Source organism: Ursus maritimus, unplaced genomic scaffold (genome assembly GCF_017311325.1).
Source record: "Ursus maritimus isolate PB19 unplaced genomic scaffold, ASM1731132v1 scaffold_2, whole genome shotgun sequence".
In the NCBI taxonomy this organism is placed as follows: Eukaryota; Metazoa; Chordata; class Mammalia; order Carnivora; family Ursidae; genus Ursus; species Ursus maritimus.
In genome coordinates this window covers 8571266-8591680 of record NW_024424452.1, presented here as the reverse complement: position 1 = coordinate 8591680, position 20415 = coordinate 8571266, and the positions used below count along the sequence as shown (strand labels likewise).

At 51.2% G+C, this 20415-nt stretch overlaps 1 protein-coding gene across 1 annotated transcript in view; it reads right to left on the bottom strand.

The window, feature by feature from the left end:
* The window catches only part of CUX1 (cut like homeobox 1), a 357827-nt gene that overhangs the window by 84425 nt on the left and 252987 nt on the right, over positions 1 to 20415 (bottom strand). The window contains 2 exon segments of the mRNA XM_040634894.1: positions 5518 to 5622; positions 19833 to 19881. Coding sequence (XP_040490828.1) covers positions 5518 to 5622; positions 19833 to 19881 — 154 coding nt within the window.

The window sequence follows — 20415 nt, the reverse complement described above, 5'->3', positions numbered from 1 at the left end:
CCCGGGGCATCCAGTCAGTGGGTGGGGCCGGGCGTCTGAGATGCCAACGTGTGTTGCGCCCCAACCAGGGCACCCAGAAACTGAAGCGGGGATGGAGCCTGGGGTCAGGCTTGGGTGAGGCGTGGGGCTTCAGGAAGACGCTCGGGAGAAGCCTCGTGCACATGGTGACACCTGAGCCACCACCGAAGAAGGTGACAGAAAGGGTCTGGTTGCACGGTGGGGGTGCCCAGGGGGCAGGCTCTGGGGAGGTCCCGTGGAAGATCTGAAGCATTAGGATTTTCTACCCCAAGATGTAATGCAACGTCTCTTGGGTTAGCTACCGTGTTATCCAGAGGCCGGGATGGTGTCTGACCATCTGATTCTCAGAGTCAGCATTTTCAAAAAGAGTTAAAAGATGTGGGAGAACGCACTTGGCGTTTCCTTGCTTTGGAACGCTTTTGATCTTTGATGTTGTGAAAAACTTACTGCCACACCCCCCATTTGCTCATTTTGGAAAATATGCAGAATAAGAAAAAGGTACTAAATAAAAAAAGAAGAAGAAAAAGTCAATTCTACTTCCCAAGGACTAAGGCTGTCCTTTTTTCAAGTTTTAAAAGGAGCTCTGGCTCCTGAAGGACTCTGGAAGCTTTTCTGGCAGGTGGCTGCACTTCTTCTGGGCATGGCCAGGGGACAGGACACACTGGTCTCTGTGACAGCAGACATCTGGGGACAGCTCAGACTACAGTGTGGGATGTCATCATCCTCACTGTCATGCTCCCCCCCCCACAAAGTGCCCCAATTCATGTCTTGCTCTTGCCCATACTGGCAGCCGCGGCCCCAGTTGGCAGGTGCAGCCCCACCAGGCCAGGCACGATGTGCCTGTCACAGGGTTCTTACGCTGGGGAACAGCCAGTCATCAGGGAGGTAATTTTTCACATCTCCCTGCTGGGAAATTAAGGACCTGATCATTTAAGAATGTAAAGCTCTGTGTGCAAACGAGTGACCCCTTTCTGTTCCTTTGGTTTGTACTGTCTTGGAAGTAAGGCTTCATTCCTCCTGAGTCCTGGCAGACATGCACATGGCCCCGGTGAGCATCTTCCCACCAGCTTCTTTAAAAGGCACATGCTGTCCAGATCAGTTCTGTTCAGAGTGTGCTCCCCGAACTGGCGCCAACTCACAAAATGTTGCCGGTACACAGGGAGCCAAGCCCAGGAAGGGAGAGTGAGCGTTTAGGAACTTTCCTAGCGATTCAACATTGCTGTGACGCTTTTACTGTCTGCAACCGATCAGGAATTAACAACAAAACCAAACCCATCCTTGACCTCCGAGCGTGGGGGAAGCCCCGCCCTTGACAATGCTGGCTGGGATCCAGGTCAGGAGCTACGGGGACCTGAGACCAGTCCTCCTGGCCGTGCCAGGGGTTACTGCCTATGACATTAGTGAGAGAAGCGTGTGGAAGTGAGCAGTGAGGAGGGAAGGGGGCGGAAGGGCTGGTGGGCAGAAGGAAGACAGGCTCCGTGTCAGGGTGGGAGCACCATGGGAGGACAAGGAGGTTGGAAAGAGCAGGGACGGGGCATGGGCGGGGGTCACTGATGCTGAGGCCAGCTTGAAAAGGAGAGAGCCTGTTGCTACCTGATGGTCACCGCTCAGGAGGGTGGCCAGAAGTGCCCGCACCTGTGGTCGTGGGCCTGGGGGACCAGGGAGGGGACACGATGAGAGGGATATCCAGGGAGGTTGGTCTCATGGGGGTTAGAGATTGAGCTGAGTTACCTCATTCGAACTTATTTATCAATTTTCCAACCTGAGGGATGCCAGCCATAATAATGGTTTCGAGTGCTCTCTGGGAGAGTCTGTACAACCAGCCAAACGGGGCACTGGGGCTTTAAACGGCCAAGTACAAGTCGAATACACCAGGGATAAGTGGTTCAAATGATATGTGCAGAAACAGCAGCTGGCAGTGCTGAGCCTGGATTCAGGATGGGGACCTGGGAGCCGGCAGTCCCAGAGGGCCATCTGCTCAACTCCAGGGGCCGACACGGGCCCGGCCCCATGCTGGCCGTGCAACCTTGAGCACATCAACGGACTCTCAGGCACCCAGGCCGGCTTCCTCATTCATAACCTAGCCAAAGTCATTCGTGTCTTATATAAGCTCCAAGAGATGAGATCATCCACCCAAAAGCAGTAAGACCTTGGAAAGGAGACAGAAAAGGTCATTCTACTCGAAGCCCAAATGGGGCTCACTTCCTGGCTGTCCCATCACGAAGACACGTGGGAGATAAGGAAGAACCAAACGAGGGCCCAGGAGGTGATCAAGGGGCAGGGTGTGGAGGGAGGTCTGGGCCTGGGTCTCAGGCCCTGGGCACAAGCTAGAAAGGAAGTTGTGCAATGGAGTGAACACAGGCCGACAGGAGGGGCGCTCTGCACATCTCAGTGTCAGGCACTTGAGACGCTCTTGCCATCACTGCCAGGACATGAAATGTACACGAACCAAAGAGGGTCAGGACCATTGGCTCCCGCGTGTCTCTCTGGGCCTCGATTCAGTGGTACCTGAAGCACTTGGGGGCTTTAGAAAATATATGCGTTCTGGGCCCTCCCCTGGAGACAGGTTCAAGGTCAGGACTCTGGCTGGGACAAGCCTCTGAAGGAAGGAACAAAACTGACTTCCCCCGGTGGGCACCAGAACCAAGTCCCAAGAGTCTGTCCCAGCAGGGATATCCCCATGGCTCCAGGCTTCCAAGACCTGTAGGGGGTCCTACGCCCTTCACAGGAGCCAGGGCTGGGGGGTGGGGGCTCCGATGGCTCGGGGGCCAGGAGAGGACGTGTGAAAATGCTCTGTAGAGTCTGAAAACATGGTGAAAAGAAAAAGAAGGCCTTAAGATGATGACAGTCCAAAGGGAAAAATGAATGTAAAAGCAGAAGGTACTGATGTAGGACCCTGTTCACCTCCCCTCCCTCCTAAGCCGCGTGCGTCTGAGTCCTCCGATGGAGACCAGCACGCCCGCGCCGAAATACGCTACGTAACGATCTCTTCTATCCTGCAGCCATTTCCATGTCAAATATTGATGAGACGCAAGAGCAGCACTCGAGACGGCGAGGAAACCTAACTGGAAATGATGCTGCGCCTGGGAGCCCAGACCCAGACTCAGACGCCTGGCTCTGGGCTAAAGCCTTACTTACATTTACTCCAGTGCGGGAAAGAGGAGGGCATGGGGACCTCAGTTTTACTTTCTTACTGACCCCCTGTGTTTCTGCCAACACCAAGTGCCCGGAGTAGGCTGATTCCATCTGGTGGCTTCACCTGGTAGGTTCGCCTGACAACACAGGCATGTTTCTTAATATTATGGTTTGTTTAGGTTCAAGGGGTGGCCTGGTGTGGTGCACCAAAGCCCTGAACGACTATTTGTCTATAAATACTTGACAAAGGACCTGCATGTGTCCCGTCTCATTCAATGCACACGAAGGAGAGTAGCTCGATGGAGGGGCAAGAGTGTGTTATGGAGTAGGTCAACCGAGGATCAAACTCCAGCTTGATCATGTCTGAGCTGTGTGACCTTGTGTAAATTACTTAACTTCTCTGAGCCTCTTTCCCTTACTTGGAAAACGCGGATAATAAAATCTACCTTCAATGACTGTGGGGTCTCAAGGCATAAATCAGACAACCAGATAAAGCCCCAGAGCGGCCCCCAACGCAGAGCAAGAGCCCGCCAAGAGGCAGGCTCACCTTCCATGACTGGCGATTCTGTTAAGACGCCCAATGGATCGGTTTTGGCTTTTGCTCGATCTATAGACTCTGCTGTTCTTCTGCCGAGTCCTGCCAGCCAAGCCCAACAGACATTTTCCCGCTGGCCTAGTTTCCTATGTTTGCTCCCCGACTGGCTGGAGCTGCAGCTACTGGGAACGCAGGCCCGGGGGGAGCCCTGGCAGGGCCGCTCGCGGACGGCTGAACCCGAGCCACGTAAACACTGCACTTAGCCCATGATGAAGTGTTTAAGCGCCTCGAGGACCCACAACTTACTCGACCTGCAAAAACATTCATTTCCTTCTGAAATGTTTTGGTTGCTACAGTCTCGGATGGTGCCAGAACTCCTTTCAATCAAAAACATTTAGCTTAGGAGCTCTGTGTAGACACATGAGGACGGACCGCTTTCTCTCGAGAACCCAAGGCGACCACAGAGGCTGGGAGAGAAGCCGTACTGACTCCTTTCTTGAGGGTCTCCGCCTGCCTCGGCCAAGGCTCCGGGTCCCATGCAGGCATGGGTGGATGAAGGGACAGTGACAGAGCCCAGGGGACATTTCAGGTAAAATGAATGCTGGGATGGCTCCTTAAATGGAAAATTGTTCTCTGTACCCTGAAACCCTTAAATCATGTTCTCTTGAATGTTAATTAATTATTTTTAAAATGTAATGTCAGCTTAAGAGTCACCTAGGCAAAGAAAGAAAATGCCTCCTCACGGGCGGAAGAGTGGCTGTCTGACCACCGTGTGGGGGGTCTCCCGGTGAGACTGTGCCCTCTCTGGAAGGGCCTGGCCCATCCCTCCCTGCTCTCCCACTGTCCACACAGCAGGTGCTCTGGAACCCTCTGCTAAAGGAAAGGCCACCTACAAGCACAGTTCACCCACCATAGGCCACAGGAGCTGGAGGGCCCTGGGGGCCACTCACTGCTACTCTGCACATAGGAAACTGAGGCTGCCCCCGTCTGACTACCTGAGGTCCGTGAGCCAATAGATGACGAGCTGAGCTTTGAAACCGGGGCTCCCGGATCAGAGATAGTGAGGCCAACCGCAGTAAGCAAGCGCTGAGGTTCACTGACACCTATTACAGGGCAGGCCTTGCTCTAAGCGCTTTGCTCCTAAGAACTTCCAGAACTTTACTACACACGTGATGAAACCTGGGCCCGGGGAAGTCAGGCTACTGCATGGCGTTCAAGGCGGGAGCCTGGAATCTGAAAGTCCAAGCTGCCTCGATCGAGCTGGGAAAGTTCCGCCTGAGAGCAATTTTTATTCGTCTTAGAAAAAATCAAGAGGCATACAAAGGGACAAGATGTGTGCCTCACTCCTTCCGAATGCTGGCTCTTGCAGCGAGCCTGCGACTACACAGACTTGGACCAGTTATCACTTTATTACCTCTTCGGCCCGCCCTGCTCGTCGCTCTGGAAGGACACATTGAGGTGAAGACGGAACTTCCAATTTTCCGGTTAATTCTGGCAAGGCTCCTGCCTCACATGCCCACCCTTTGTCGACCGTCTCCCCCTAACCCTAGCCGGGAGGGCCCTCTCTTTGGTGAGGGGAACCCCTGCCTCGGCCTCCACGTCGGGAGGGCGACACGCCGACGATTTAGCATCGACGCCCAATCGGGAAATCTCTTCCTCTGACCCTTACAAGTCCCGTCCCCAGATTGCCCAAAGCATTCCTGACCAACACAGCAGTACTGGTTAAAATATTTTCCCGAAAAGGACCGTTAAGAAGCGAAAGCAAGCAGCTGTCACCCAAAGGGGCAGAGGTGCGGCAGACAGAGTCCCCACGGGGCCTGGCTACCCACCACGTCCGGCGCCTTCTGGATCTGCGAGGCCAGCTGGAGAGAGTGGTTGGCCGACGAGAGCTGCTCCCTCAAAGTCTCCGCCTCTCTCTGGGCCACCTCTGCCCTCTGAAGGAAATGAAAAGTGTGAGAAGAGAAAGTACATTCAGTTTAACAACTGACAATTATTACAAGAACATTCATCAATTCATGCCTGACTGACTATAATTGATTTTCCTAAACACTCAACCTAATAAATGCTAGAAAAAAACATAGAATGTGATGGATTTTTATTTTAAACAGTACAAGGAAGAAATAATTGAGCGATTATGACAGTAATTTAACGCTAGGAGCAAGGAATCCCCTGCTGATACTAATGCTTCGGCCCACTGAATTTCCCAGACTGAATAAATACAAGTGGAAATAGAGTCTTTTGATTCAATTTCTTTCTATTCTCATAGACCAAGAAGATTTTATTGCAGGATGACTCCTGGGAGTAATTCTCACGGGTAAACAGTGAATTAAAGACACTTTGGCCATTCTCTTCCTAAAGACACGCACAATGTTGTGGTTGTTTTCCTTCGGCAAGTATTTCCATAAACGTACGGGGCGTAAATGCCACCTCTTTTGTGAGGCCAGCCTAATTTCAACATATTTAACCCTTCACCCGACCAAGTCTTCTGATGCCGACGCTGGCACATCCAGCCAGCCAGGCTGACCCGGGGGCCAGAGGCGGGAGGGCGGCCGGGCCCGCTGGGGGCGAGGGGGCGTGGAGCCAACTGCAGGAAGGGGGCCGAGGAGGAAAGGGGGGTGCTTCCGCTGTTTGCGTGTCATTCCAGGACGGGAAAGCCAATGCCACGGATGGCAACCCAGGATTTCTCACTGGGCGGTGACACTAGGACATGCCGGTGCCCGCTGCCCGAGAAGGCACCGTGGTGCAGCGGGTGGAGAAGCCAGGGCAAGTGACCTCTGCCCACTAAGCCACCCCGAATGGGGACACAGCCACCTAGTCAGCTTCTCAGGGACCTCGCAGGGATCGGTCTCTGCAGGGGTGCACTGCACACAGGACTCATTCACAAGCATTTTACTGCCGGGCTTGTCCTGATCTTACAGTTATGACGGAGACGAAACTGTAGGAGGGGTGCGGAATGGTGGCACTGGGCACGCAGACCGGAAGTCGTGTGCTGCTCTTTCCAGCGGACTCGCATTGTGCGGAGAGAAAAGATGAACGAGGAGAGCCTGGCTGACCAGGGCTAGGTCGTGTGTCTTTTTTTTTTTTTTAAAGATTTTATTTATTTATTTGACAGAGAGCATGAGCACCAGCTGGGGGAGCAGCAGAGGCAGAGGGAGAAGCAGGTTCCCTGCTGAGCAAGGGCCCAACGAGGGGCTCGATCCCAGGACCCTCAGATCATGACCTCAGCCGAAGGCAGATGCTTAACCCACTGAGCCACCCAGGCGCCCCATGTTGGCTAATTGCTACAAAAGGACCGATGGAGAGAAACAGAAAAGAGCCTGCCGGGTACTTCTAGATCAATCTAGCTGGCCAAGGAGCGGGTTTGGCAGCCTTCAGAGATCCTGCTGCAGGACTGTTCAGCCAGTCTATCTCTGCACGCCCACAAATTAGGATATTTCTAACAGCAGGGACTTCTGCCCAGGGTGGTGCTGGTGGCCGCCCGCCTTGCTTCTCCAAGGGCTCTTGGAGCCTCGCTCCATCTAATTCCCACGGTGCCTGGCCAGGCCTGTCTGTGCTCACGCGGCTGAATTCAGAACGGCCTGCTGGGCAAGGCGGCAATGTGGCCGGCGTGGCGACAGGGGCAGGGGTGATTCCGGCTCAGGCCAACGGCAGGAACTGTCCTTCTCAGTGTCAGATTTCTGGATGTGCCACTCCAAGTTTTTCTGATAATCATGTCTTTATTACTGAAAAGTTTACTCTTCTCTTTCTAGTCGGCTAAGCCCTTGGGCATAAAACCTCCCCAACCCTGCCAGGAATGAGGTGTATTTGACATATTTCTAGTCTCTTGGACGAGGAAAAAGCCTTCTTAGCCTGGTGGAGAAGCTGTTTTAGCAGCAGCCAATGACGCCGCGCAGCCACCCTGCCCCGCCTGGGAACGCTGGCTCCGCACTGTTCCAGAAACACCAGAGTCCGGGCAGGCCCGGGCAGTGGGTTCACGGCAAGGCTCTCATACAGGCATTTAGCCACAGGGTGCACGGCGCTGTCTCACCAGGGGCGGGTGGCTCAGGGAACATGGGATCCAGCCGACGAGGACTTTCTCCTCGGCTGCCCTAACTTCTCCAGAGCTTCCGAACTTCGTGCGGTTTCCAAGTTCACGTACAGAGTCACTCTGTGGCCTCTCCACGGCGGTCACAGCCTTTTCACCACATTTGGCTTGACTTGGTGACTTCGGCGCAACTTTCTGCTTGTTTAGGATTTTATTATTTGTTTAGGATTTATGCCCTGAGGACATCAAAAACAAAACAAAATGAAACGAAGCGAAACAAACAAAAGGAGTTGAGGTGGTTCATGCAGCTAAACGGGCCCAGAGCAGATGAAAAATAAAAGCAGGCCGAAGAGCCGCTGAAGGATTGGGAGCAGCCGCCGGTGGGCTGCTGGGGGAGCTCGTTCCCACGGTCGTAAATTTAGTCTCATCGTTGGCAGCTGAGGCTGGAAGAAAAAAGGGGGCGCTGTGCTGGGTCAGCCCCACGCTATGGCTCATGTGCAGAGGGTCTCTGGTCTTCCTGAGGACCGCAGTCCCACCAGATGAAGCTGTCTTTCCAAGAATGGGCATCAGCGATGGACGGCGGAAGGCTCTGGTGTTTTCGGACCTGGAATGCCACGACACAGCCATCTCCTTGTTTCCGGGGGGCCGGTGCCCTCGCTCTTCCCCCCCTTGCTGAGGCCAACGAGGCCAGGGTTCTGGGTGGCAGCTGGTGCGGTCCCGGGGTGTGGGATCCAGCGGCCACTGCTTGCCAAGCCCGGGCTGCTCCCTCGAGACGCTTGCTTTGCCGGCTGCTGTTGACTTTCTGTACTTTTCCTGCGAAGTGAGAGTCGGTGCTGACAGCACGGAGAGAAGTGACGCCGGAGGGCACACGACACGACGAGCGGGGACACTGCCTGCCTCGGGGGGTAGCCCTGACCATAAGCCTGGATGCGGCCGCTGCCTGAGCCCTCACGGGCCGAATGAGGACCAAGGAGGTGACAGGAGCCCAGGGCCCAACAGCGCCCACCGCACGGGGTCAGGTGTTCGATCATCAGCTATTATTTCTATTATTAGGGCCCTGGCGGCACTGCCTCAGGTGGTCATTACTCTTTCCCCATCTGAAGACCGGAGGCGTCTAGGGAAAGGTGACTAGAGACGTAGCGGGGCTGCAGCAGTCAGCGGGAAGCAGCGAGCAGCACTTTAAGAAGGCTTCCGTCCATCAAGCTACCAAAACGCAGTGACGAGTCCCCCGTGTGTGACACTGGCTGGCCCAAGGCACAGCTCTGTATGTCGGGAAAGGCAGCCTGAGCTGTGGGTCCGGGGTGTGTCTTCATCCTAAAGGGCGGCCCGTGGGGACCTCCCGGCCTCCACCCAACTCCTCGAGGGCTCCTGAAATGCCCCAGAAAGGGCAGTAAGGACTGCTTTCCCTCAACTCAGTCCCTGAGGGAGGACACATGAGAATGCCGATACAGGATGCTGGCAGCTATTTCCAGACCTTAAAGTCTGAAAAATTTGATTTATAAAATATGGAGGAGGCATGGTGGGGTGGGGCGGAGAGAGCAGGCAAAGGCAAGAGCCTCAGACAGCTGCGGCTGGCGGGGTGGGTGAAGACCCAGGGGGGAAGGCTGGTGAGGCTGGTCACCGCCTGGCGTGAGACGAAGGACCTAGGCTCATGGAGAGGTGGCTGTGGTGAGACATTCTCTAGGGAGGCGTGTTTTCGCTTCCCCCATTACCACGGTGGAGACGTGATGGAATCTGGGCTTTTCCCAGTTTACCCATTTCTGCTGTAGCCTTTGGGGGTCCCTGGTTTTAAATGGTGGTGGTGGTGGTGGGTGTCTGATCCAGTCTTCTGCCCAACTCGGCCCTGCTCTTTGTGTCTCTTACTCTATGTGTGGCCATGAAAACCCAGGCTTGCAGCCACACCAGCGATGAGCAACCCCCTCCAGGGACAAAGCAGCCACACAAGCTGGCAATGGGCTGAGCCTCCAGGTAGACCCTCGGCTTCTCCGAGGGGGGACCTGGCTAGGAAAACGAGTCTGTTCGCAGGCAAGCCCTCCTTCTATTACTTTGCTAGGGCTGCTGGAACAAATTACTACAAATTTAGTGGATTTTAACAACACACATTTATTATCTTATAGCTCTTGGAAGTCAAGAGTCTGCAATGGGTCTCACAGGGCTAAGACCACAGTGTGGGCAGGGCTGTGTTCCTTTCTGAGGCTCTGGGGTAGAATCTGTTTTCCTGCCACTTCCAGCTTCTGGAGGCCACCCGCATTCCTTGGCGCGTGGCCCCTTTCTCCATCTTCAAAGCTAGCACAGGGCTCTGATGTGGCCTCCTCTGCATCTGAGGACCCCGTGATTACACGGGGCCCACTCACACACGCCGGGGTCATCTCCCACCTCAAGGTCAGCTGTTATCAGCCTTAACCCCCCTATGCCAGGTACACTACTGTATTCACAAGTCATTGGGTTTAGGACGCGGCATCTTCGGGGGCCATTTTTCTGGCTACCATACTCAAGGACACATAACACCACATTCGAACATTTTCGAGAAGAAGGCAGGCTCTCCTTGGGGATGACCTCTCAGCCTTGCTCTCCACAAGGCCCTGTACTCTGGAAGGAGAGATAAAAGAGAGGGGAGGCTAGCAAGGCCAACAAATGAGCCTTCCAAAGGGATGGACTCCATTGCTCTGGAAAGCACACAGCCAACTTCTGGTCCAAAGCAACACCCACACAGAACCCCAGAGGTGACCCTGCTTCAGTGATTCTGCACAAGAGAGCTCAGGAAGGTCTACTACAGGTCAGAGATGAGACACGTGTTGCCCTGTGTCCCAAGTTGGCCCTGTGCTAGTGACCAGAGTCCCTGTTTAGACCCACCTAACTCTAAGACCCCTGTGCTGGGGTGAATTAGGACTGGGTTAGAGTGACACTAGGTCACCTGCCAACCTCAAGAAAATTTCCATGCAATCAGGTACACTGTAAAACATCCACAACTCCCAACCCAGAGGCCTATCCCTTTTAGATATTAGTTTGGCTCCCGAAGACCCAAAGGCTTAGCTAGAACAGTAAATATCATCGTCGTCGTCGTGGTGGACGTAAGTCCAAAGAGTTGAGCACGTCACCTACTGGTACGCTTGCTTATTTAATGTAACAGAACTACAGTCTCAGAACCTTTAAATACCTACAAACACGGCAGGATCTTATTAAAAACAACCTAGAATTAACAATGGCCATTAAGAGGAATGTTCCAGTTAGAGAAGATTATTTAAGCAGCGCACTTGAATGCAAGGGTTCCCAAATCAAACAAATTGAATGGGGTGCGTATTTAACTGGCAGCCAGAAGTCTCAAGATGCTTCAAAATTCCAAAACCGTTTCATTGCAGGGGTCATTGCAAAAGGCTAATTAATCTCTGGACACAGGTGTATCCACTTTGGGCTTCCTTTTACAGAGGAACCAAAGACATCTGGGTCTACCAGTAAGACACATTTTGTGCCACACTAAAAAGCTTACTATGAGAAACCATGTTTCTAGAAATTATACGACATATTTATACATTCACGAAGCCACGGAACGCGGGCGTAAAAGTTCAGGATTACTTACTTCTTCATTTCTACTAGAAATTAAAGGCTCCTATGGGTTAAAAATTCTAATATAGGTAATTAAAGTGCTAGAAATGATGAAGGAAACATCTCCATATGCAAGGAAAGTAAGAAGTGTGTTTTCAGTCAAAGAAGGTATGGGAGCGGAGAGGCATTTGTGTTGAGGGAAAAGAAAATGATTTTGTCTTAAAGTGAGGCTGTTTACTTCAGAATGGGAGAGAGGAAAAACACAGGGCAAAATCTGAAGGTAAAAAAGTTGTAGACCTGTGGAAAAGAACTCTTTGGAAAGAAATTGTCCTGTGTGGCCAAGCTAGCTAAAGTTAGGGTAGACGTAATACAGTTAAGTGGGTTTTAACATCAGAAGTCATCTGGTGCAACATGAGTTAGGCTTTCTTTCTCTATTTTTATTTTTTTTAATAGATTTTAGTTTTAAGTAATCTCTATCCCCAATGTGGGGCTCAGGCTCACAGAGCTGAGATCAAGAGTCACGTGCTCTACTGAGCCAGCGAGGTACGCTGGTTTTCTCTTTCAAAAGGTCAGAGTTTTCTTGAACTACTGGTTTGCTCTTGGTAAGAGTCTGTAAAAGGTTCTTCTCTACCTTTTAAGGAGCCTGCCTGGAAAATGAAGATTTTGTGTCTTGTCAAAATAATTTCCTGGGTCTTTATCAGGTCTTTGATTCCTTAAGAAAGCTGTCTTCTCTACTAAAAGAGCTAAGGATTTGTTTTGTTTTGTTTTTTTTTAAACAACTATTTAACTTCCCCTGTTTGTCTTCAAGGTCTTCTGCTGTCACTACGGTTAAATAGGGGAGTAAGTATTGTGTCACAGTGACCTATGATGCTACCTAAGTGTTTTAAAACCCTCTGATATTTTTTGACAAACTTCTGTGAATCAAATGCTAAATGAATTCTTTTTGACTCCGAGCTAACTTTGAGATTTTCCGGAGGGGTCCTGGGACATCTCAAAGGATTCGTTCTCTCACCTTATAAAAAGGGAGATGATGGGGCGCCTGGGTGGCACAGCGGTTAAGCGTCTGCCTTCGGTTCAGGGCGTGATCCCGGCGTTATGGGATCGAGCCCCACGTCAGGCTCCTCTGCTATGAGCCTGCTTCTTCCTCTCCCACTCCCCCTGCTTGTGTTCCCTCTCTCGCTGGCTGTCTCTATCTCTGTCAGATAAATAAATAAAATCTTTAAAAACAAAATAAATAAATGTTAAATTTAGGTTAAAGGTTAAATAAAAGGTTAAATAAATAAAGGTTAAAACTAACTCGGCTGATTTGGTTTGTTAAATCACATGGGAAGCCGTGTACTGAGCCATCTTTATGTTGTATTTGTGAAGTTACTTAAGGGTTTCAGAAATTGTGTGAAATTCCTAGAAATCAGATTGGTCTTGGTATTATGTCACGATTCCAGTTATTATCTTAAAATGTCATACATCACAGAAATGACTACAATTCCTTATCAAATGAACTCTCAGATCTTTAACAATGGACAGAAGTCTTGGTCATTTACAGAATTACTGTTTTACTCAAATGCTTTTGCAAAAGTTTTCCTACAAAAGTACTTCATCTTCACGGGGTTTTACAGAAAGGACTGTGACAAGTCCAAATTTTAGATAACCAAAGATCATTAAGAATTTCCAGAACTGGGTAAGAATTTCCAGAACTTACAGAGAAAAAAACCAACCCCAAACAACTGTATTCAAGCAGAATGAGGATTACTAATCAGGAAATGAATGGACTGAGGAAGATGACTGTAATTTTTATGACTTCTTGTTTGAAATACTGATGTTTCACTTCTCCAGATTTAAGGAAACTTTTCTCAAACAGCAATTTGGCAATTTTTACATTTTTAAATGAAAATGAAACATTTACTTTTTCTCCCGACCTGATCCCTCCAGGACTCAGAAACTTTATGCTTTTCACGGCAATATAGTTAGTTTTTGCATCAGTTCAATGAGTATGTGTGCTCCTCGTAACAGGACACAGTTGGAAATGTTGGCTATATTACCAAGGTTTGTTTTTTGTTTTTTTCCCCCTTAAAGATTTTATTTATTTGACAGAGAGACAGCCAGCAAGAGAGGGAACACAAGCAGGGGGAGTGGGAGAGGAAGAAGCAGGCTACCAGCAGAGCAGGGAGCCCAATGCGGGGCTCGATCCCAGAACCCTGGGATCACGCCCTGAGCCGAAGGCAGACGCTTAACGACTGAGCCACCCAGGCGCCCCTATATTACCAAGGTTTTGACCTGCTTGTCATATTTGAGAGACATGCATCAACTTGGATATGACCAAATAGCTTTAAGGAACTAAGGATGACTTTGTGGGGCCAATAAATAAAGCCCCTTAAAAAATCGACCTGGTACTTTGCTTGTAAGGTTCCAGCTTTGAAAGCATGGAGGAGCTTACACATTCAGTCACTATTCTTGCTGCACTTACGTAAATAATCAGGCCAAGTTGAATGTAAAATTACTTTTACTATGATTATCGGTAGTAAAAAAAAGAATAGGGGTGATTGCAGAGAGAAAAATTATGTTTGCACATGTGTAGATATCAGATGCTAATCCTGTTAATTGTCTTTGAGGTTTTTTGATAAAACCTGTAAACTGGACTGGATCCTGAATTCTTCTAGTTTCCTCAAATAGCTGGCCATGACTCTCAAAACTAACGTTTCGAATTTTCTCCCACCTTTCTGATTTGGATTCATGAGGAACAAAGACTGCCCTTGAATCTCCTTGGAAGGGACGAGACCAGGTCCTCCTCACTGCCTGGCAGGCTGACTCCAGGGACCTGAAGCTTGGGTACAGATCTCACAGCCAAAGAAGGCTCCACCCAACGGCCGGTCTTGTTCAACACAGATCTCCTGCACGGAGTGACTAGGAAGATAAGCAGCTGACATGGATGTAGGCTGCTTCTCCCCAAGGCTGCACGGAGACCTCATACTTGAGCTGAACATGAAACCCTTTCTTCTCCCCTTTTGTTCCTTGACTCTGGCATTAGCCTGGAAAGATAACACCATCATCCATATCTCCCAGGCCACTGCTAGGAGCCGAGGGTAACCTTTGCCTTCCGGACTGCTGGATTTGTTGTAAAGAACTCCTACCTGTCCATTAACAGTGTCACCTTAGTGGGAATGCTTTGTGGCCTGACAGGGTCGATCTTTGCCTGTGGTGGTTATCATTCTCCCTGGGCCTGCGCATGCCTGGCTGGCTGGTGCCTAACTGGGCAATGCCTCTTGGGTTATCTACTGTGCTCCTAACTGTCCGAAGACTGAGACACCTCACTGGGCAGCCTCTGAGTTTCGAGTTGCAAAGGACCCACTGGGAGGCATTGGTGATTCAGGATTTGCTTCCTTTGGCCAGGCCCTGCTTCCCTGGTTAGCAGTAAATGCCAGTGAGGTCACGACCAGGAACCTCTCCTTAACTCGTGAAAGTACTGGGGACTCCATTGCTAAAGCAATAGCTGCTCAATGAAGATCTTTAGACTCTCTGGCCAAGGTGGTTCTTAATAACAGGAGAGACCTTATCTTTTGGCTGAACAAGGGGGGGGGTCCATGCTGTGATCAACACTACTTGCTGTACCTGCATTAACAATTCTGGGGGACGTAGGAACTTGTTTACATAAAGCCACTGAGCAAGGCCACCTGGCTTAGAAAGGGGACTCTTTCAACAGGCTGTCTCTTTGACTTATTTGATTTTGAATCATTTGGGTCTTGGGGACCATGGCTCCAAAGTACATTCCAGAAACTGGGAATTATCCTGCTTATGAAAATCATAGTAACCTCCCTGTGCGTTACATTCCCTCAAAAGCTTTAAATGTGTGTTTGAAGTCACTGTCAAGCGAACGATCTCAAGACTTGAACGTCAGAAAAGGAATGAAAACAATGACTCCACTAAGAAACAGGGGGCCTGAAGGCGTGACCCTGAGACCACCACAGGAATTTCACAAAAACATCATGACCTGGGAATACCGCACAGAAGATCGGCAAAAGCTGTGAGACTACGGAGTGGTGGCTGAGAATGGCACAAACGCCTTAAATTTTGATCACACATCTCAGACTGAGAGTCTGATCAAAAGGGAGGAATTGTTAAAAGAGAGACAACAGGCCCCCAGTGGAGTCGCTTGTGCCAAACCTTCACGTCAGCAAACCAAGATGGAAGTCCTAACCTAATTGCAGTGTCAGCCTCTCCTGGGAACAGGACATTTACCCGTCAGCCTGGAATTTCCTGGTCAGCGCTAGTGAGGTCATCTGCCCAACACACCCCTCCCGGCTCCCGTAGGAAGGGGGCCCCACCTGAAATAATCGGCTCTTCCCTTTTCTGCCTATAGAAGCCTTCCATTCTGCACAGCTCCTCGGAGCTCCTTTCTGTCTCCTGGATGGGATGCTACTCGATTCATGAATCGTTGAATAAAGCCGATCAAGATCTTCAAAATTAACTCAGTGGATTTGTTTTTTCAGCAGTGTTCTCTCAGACGTGTGAATTACTACCGTCATTCTCTAGATGGGGAAACACACCAGGAGCCGGGGGGGGGGGGGGGGGTTCGTTCAAGGTCACATGGGTTGGAAAGAGGAGATCTGGGATGCAAAGCCAGGTGTTCCCCACTGGAACCCAGAAACCTCGGTCAAAGAAAGTGCCGTCCTGGCTGGGAGTTCCTGTGGCTCCTGGCAGTTTTCTCTACACTTGGCTCTTTTCCTCGGGGAGGCGAAGTTGTGCTTCAAGCTGATGGTCCTCCCATTAGGGCGGTGTCCTCCGTAAGAATCAGGCAGGTTAGCAGGAGGAGGACCGCTCACGACAAAGACCTCCTCCTGTCCCCTTCTGGGGCTCTGTGTCGCCAGCAGCTCATGTCAGAGTGAGGGTACAGTTGGCACAGTGCCAGAACGGCCCAAGTCCCTGGATGGCTTCCTACGGGCGCAAAGCTGTGGCTTCTTCTTTACCCCGAAGTCTTCCAAGTTCTGAACCATCACGGCTACCAATTAAGGCGGAGAAGATGAGGGCAAGTGCCTTGGAGTTGAACAAACAGGTGTAAATGAGGCCCTGAGCTGGCGGCCGCTGACTGCTCTTCCACTTTTCCACAAGAGAAACACGAGCGCTTCAGCAATAAAACAGCTTCAGGTCTCAGTAGAACATTTTGACTATAAACCTAGTGCAAAAATAATGTTATATGCCAATGAACTAGTAAATTGCTCCTCCTGGGGATTTTCCTTGATGGGAAAGGCGGCTGAACCAGATGTCTGGCTGCGCCTGCACGGGCGCGCGGCTCCTTCGTCCCCCTCCTCTTGCCCCGCTGCCTCCGCCCCCTTCTGCTTGGGACTGCCTCGCTGCAGGCCCGAGTCATCTTCGCCCTGATGTATCACGACAGCTGCTCTCCCGGCTTCCAGTCATTCCACTCCCATCCGTTCTCTGATGTTCTGCCAGGGGGATCCTTCTAGAACACAAGTCCGACATCTCACTCCTGCCCAGGATTCTCCACCGTTCTCAGAAAGAGGTCTTCTGCTCAGAGGCCTGACGTTGAAAGCCCTCCCCCAAGCCTGGATATAGATCCCCGCCTGCGGGCCCACTCTCCCACTCTACACCTCCTTGCTTTGGTTTTATGGAATGGCCCAGAATCCCCAGGGCTTACCACGCCCTTCCGTGCCTGCCTGCAACACTGTCTTGCTCATGGCCACTCGGGGCATGTTTCTCCTTGTTAACTCGTGGAGTCAAGTGCAATCCTTCCTTCTGTTCCCTCTGTGTCTGATCCCCCGCCTCACACCCTCAGCGAGGGCTGGCCCTCATCTGCCTGCACAGCTCTGGGCACCTCTAAAGAGCCAGGACTGAGAGAAGGCTTCTCTATATTACGAGCAAGGTCTCTCCTACCAGCCACCGAGTGTGGCTATGGCCATGAAAAAGCCTGACCCCTTCCCTGGGCCAGCCCCGGAGAGCTACGGGACAGAATCCATGATATCCCCACCTGACACCTTCCCCTTTGTAACCCTGTCACAACCCAAGATCTGTAAATTATTCCTCTGGTGCTTGGTGTCAAGCCCCTCGTCTTATTTCCCTGTTCCCCAGAGATTAGGACCGTGCCCTAAACCTCCTGATTTCTTTTGTGTGAGTGTCCCTTCCCAGTCCTGATAATGGGGTGGAGCCTGAATGCACTTGAGGTCCCTGTTGTCCTCATAGTGTGGTTTCCAGAATATATTATAATTCCCTGGGCATGGACGGATTGCTGCAGACTGGTGCAGAACATCACCTCCTTCATTCTAGAAACTCTATCTCTATTAATGTAGCCTGATGCTGCATTCACTTCTCTGGGCAGCCACAGGAGGCTCAAACTCACCCTGAGCTGTCGGTTAGAACTCGCCTATGCGTCTCCCATGCCCACCACGCTGGTATTTCCCCAGCGCACGACTTTACGATTCTCCCACCAAATACACACTTCTTCGGCAACTACAGATTTATCTAAGTACCTACTTCGTATTTGGGCATTTTAACCTCTAACCGTCAGAGCAATTGTGCAAAGCAAGTACCAGTTATCACTCCCTCTCTTTCTTTCTTACGTTTTAAAAAAGGTTAAAACATTTTAATTATGGCAAAATACATAGAAAATACATCGTAACCCATTTTCAAGTGTATGCTTCTGCGATGTTAAGTAAGTACATTCACATTGCTGTTCAACCGCTCTCCACAGCTTTTTCACCCTGCAAAGCTGAAACTCTAGACCCACTGAACAAGTCCCCAGTGCCCCTCACCCAGCCCCCGGCAACCAGGATGCCACCTTCTTTATGACTGATTCCTCTCTCCCTTAGCGTGTTCTGTTCGCAAAGTTCATCTTTTTTCTATTCTCTTTTAAGGAACTGTAAGCAGTTAAGAGACTTGTCTGAGGCCACACAGCCAGCAAACACAGAGTTGGGACCTGAACCCAGGGTCACTTTGGACGTGGCCCCTTTCTCCGCAGTCCTGCCTGGTGTCTCCCAGGACGGAGACCCACCCAAGCGTGAGAAGTATGCCAACTCGGCCAAACTTCTTTGGTACCTGGGGACTGCCTCGGAGACAGGAGACAGTCCACTCGATAATTCCAGACTGCGGCTCTCGGTCGAACAACCTGGAGCTCACCTCAAGGCGCCATCAAAAGGAGAGGCACATTCGAGACTGACCAGGGATCAAATCTGAGATGCGCAAAGGGCAACTGTCTGACGGAGCAGGGTAACTCTTTCTAGGACCCCGTTCTAAGGTCTCTGCAAAGTTGAGCAGTGCCGAGTAAGAGTAAAGGGGCCAAAGTAAATTCATTTAGCCACTAAAGGCAAATAAGTGCTAACGCGCTTTTGTGAGGTGAAGCCGAAGTAGTGCTTGGCCGCGAGGAGCTGTGTGGACGGGTGTGTCCGGGAGCTGCGAGGGTCTGAACAAAGGCAAAGTGACCTCTGTTCTGCGTCCCTAGTTCTGAGGGTGGCAATGAGGAGCACAGGCTCCAATCCTGGCTCCGCACCTGACCAGCCACTGACCTCAGTTTCCTAGTCTGTAAAATGGGACTCCTTACAGCGGTGACCTCAGTGGGCTGCAGGGAGGGTTCAGGAGCTCAGTGCACGGGAAGTGCTCAGAATAGAGCCAGGCACAAGTTACTGAAGAGCCGTCAGCCCTTCTTACTACCGACGGGACCATGAATACACCATGATTCTACCCGACGCAAACCGCTAAGCTTTCCTGGGCCCGTGGCCACAGCCTGGGGCCTTCTGAGGCTGAGAGATCGACCACAGGTTTCGGTGTTTCTCCCTAAGAATAAAAGAAATAAACGGGGAGACTCTTTCTTTCCAAAGCAGCAGCACCATTTGCTAAATAAAGCGCAATGTCTCACTGTTCTGTGGAGTTCTTGGGGAAGAAGTGAGGGGTTTGGGGGGGGGGGCAATGTTCCAGGCAGCTGAGCATTTATTTATTTATTTACTTTAGGAGGCCCCGTGCCCAGTATGGAGCCCGACACGGGGCTTGAACTCATGACCCTGAGATCACGACCTGAGCTGAGATCAAGAGTCGGACGCTTAACCGACGGAACCACCCAGGCGCCCCAGGCGGCTGAGTATTTACAGCCACACTGTTCTGTGGAGTATTCTGTGCCGGACACAGTGCCAAGTACGTTCCCCAAGGCACCTGTGACGCTTAAGTATCAGCCAGGAGGGGGCCGTCAGTTGAGCACGTGGCTTCAAAGCACTCGACGGCAGAGACGAAGACTTCCCTACGGTGTGACTCACTGGTGCACACTCGAGCGTAACGGCTGCTGTGGGAGCAGTCGGTCATTTAAGAAACGGAGGAAGGAGAAAGAAAAGCGACAGCCGCTCTGCAGTGAAGTTCACCAAGGGAGCCTGGGGCGCTGGGACCACACCGAAGACCCTGCCAAGGTCATAATGCCTGGGACCTCCCGCGTACTTCTCATGGCATTGGAAAAAGGGTCGACATTGACAATCATACGGAAAAAATTCGAGAATAACTGGCCTTCAAACTTAGAGAGAAGCATCTAGCAAGATGACATAAATGGCTACGCAGTTAGGATTTTAAGCCTGAGGCCATGAAACATCCTACCTGGTTTGCTCTTTCAAGGTCCGTCATGATCATTTCAATTTCGTCGGCCCTGGGAAGGTGAGAGAGAGAGAGAGAGAGAGAGAGCCATTAGTTGGTAGTGGGCAGGCTCAGGGTGACCACGGTTCCTAGCTCAGCACAGTGACCCGCAGCCACACAGGCCTGGCACTGGGGGAGAGAGGGGCACGTGGCCCTGTGAGGGGACTGCCCATCTGGAGGATTGTGTTGTGGGAACGGCTGCCCTGCCCTTGGGGGATCCAATCTCACTGGGGAGACAGAGCCATCAGAAGATAAACTACAATGTGTCCTACCATGAGACTGAACAGAGTGCCCCCCAAAAACAGAAGGGTGGGAGAAAATCTCCTCGGGGGAGGGAATCTGGGAAGGCTTCAAAGGAGGTGATGTGTGAACTGGGTTTTGAAGGATGAACAGAAGTTTGCCAGGATGGACCGAACCATAAGAAGGTGGAGGAGAGGGATGTGGGAGGACAGGAATGGAGGCTGGGGGGGCCTCTGCAGTCTGTCTATAAACCAGCCAAGTTCACGGTCTTCACCTGGCCAGCTCACATACAGGGAGCTGCTAAGGG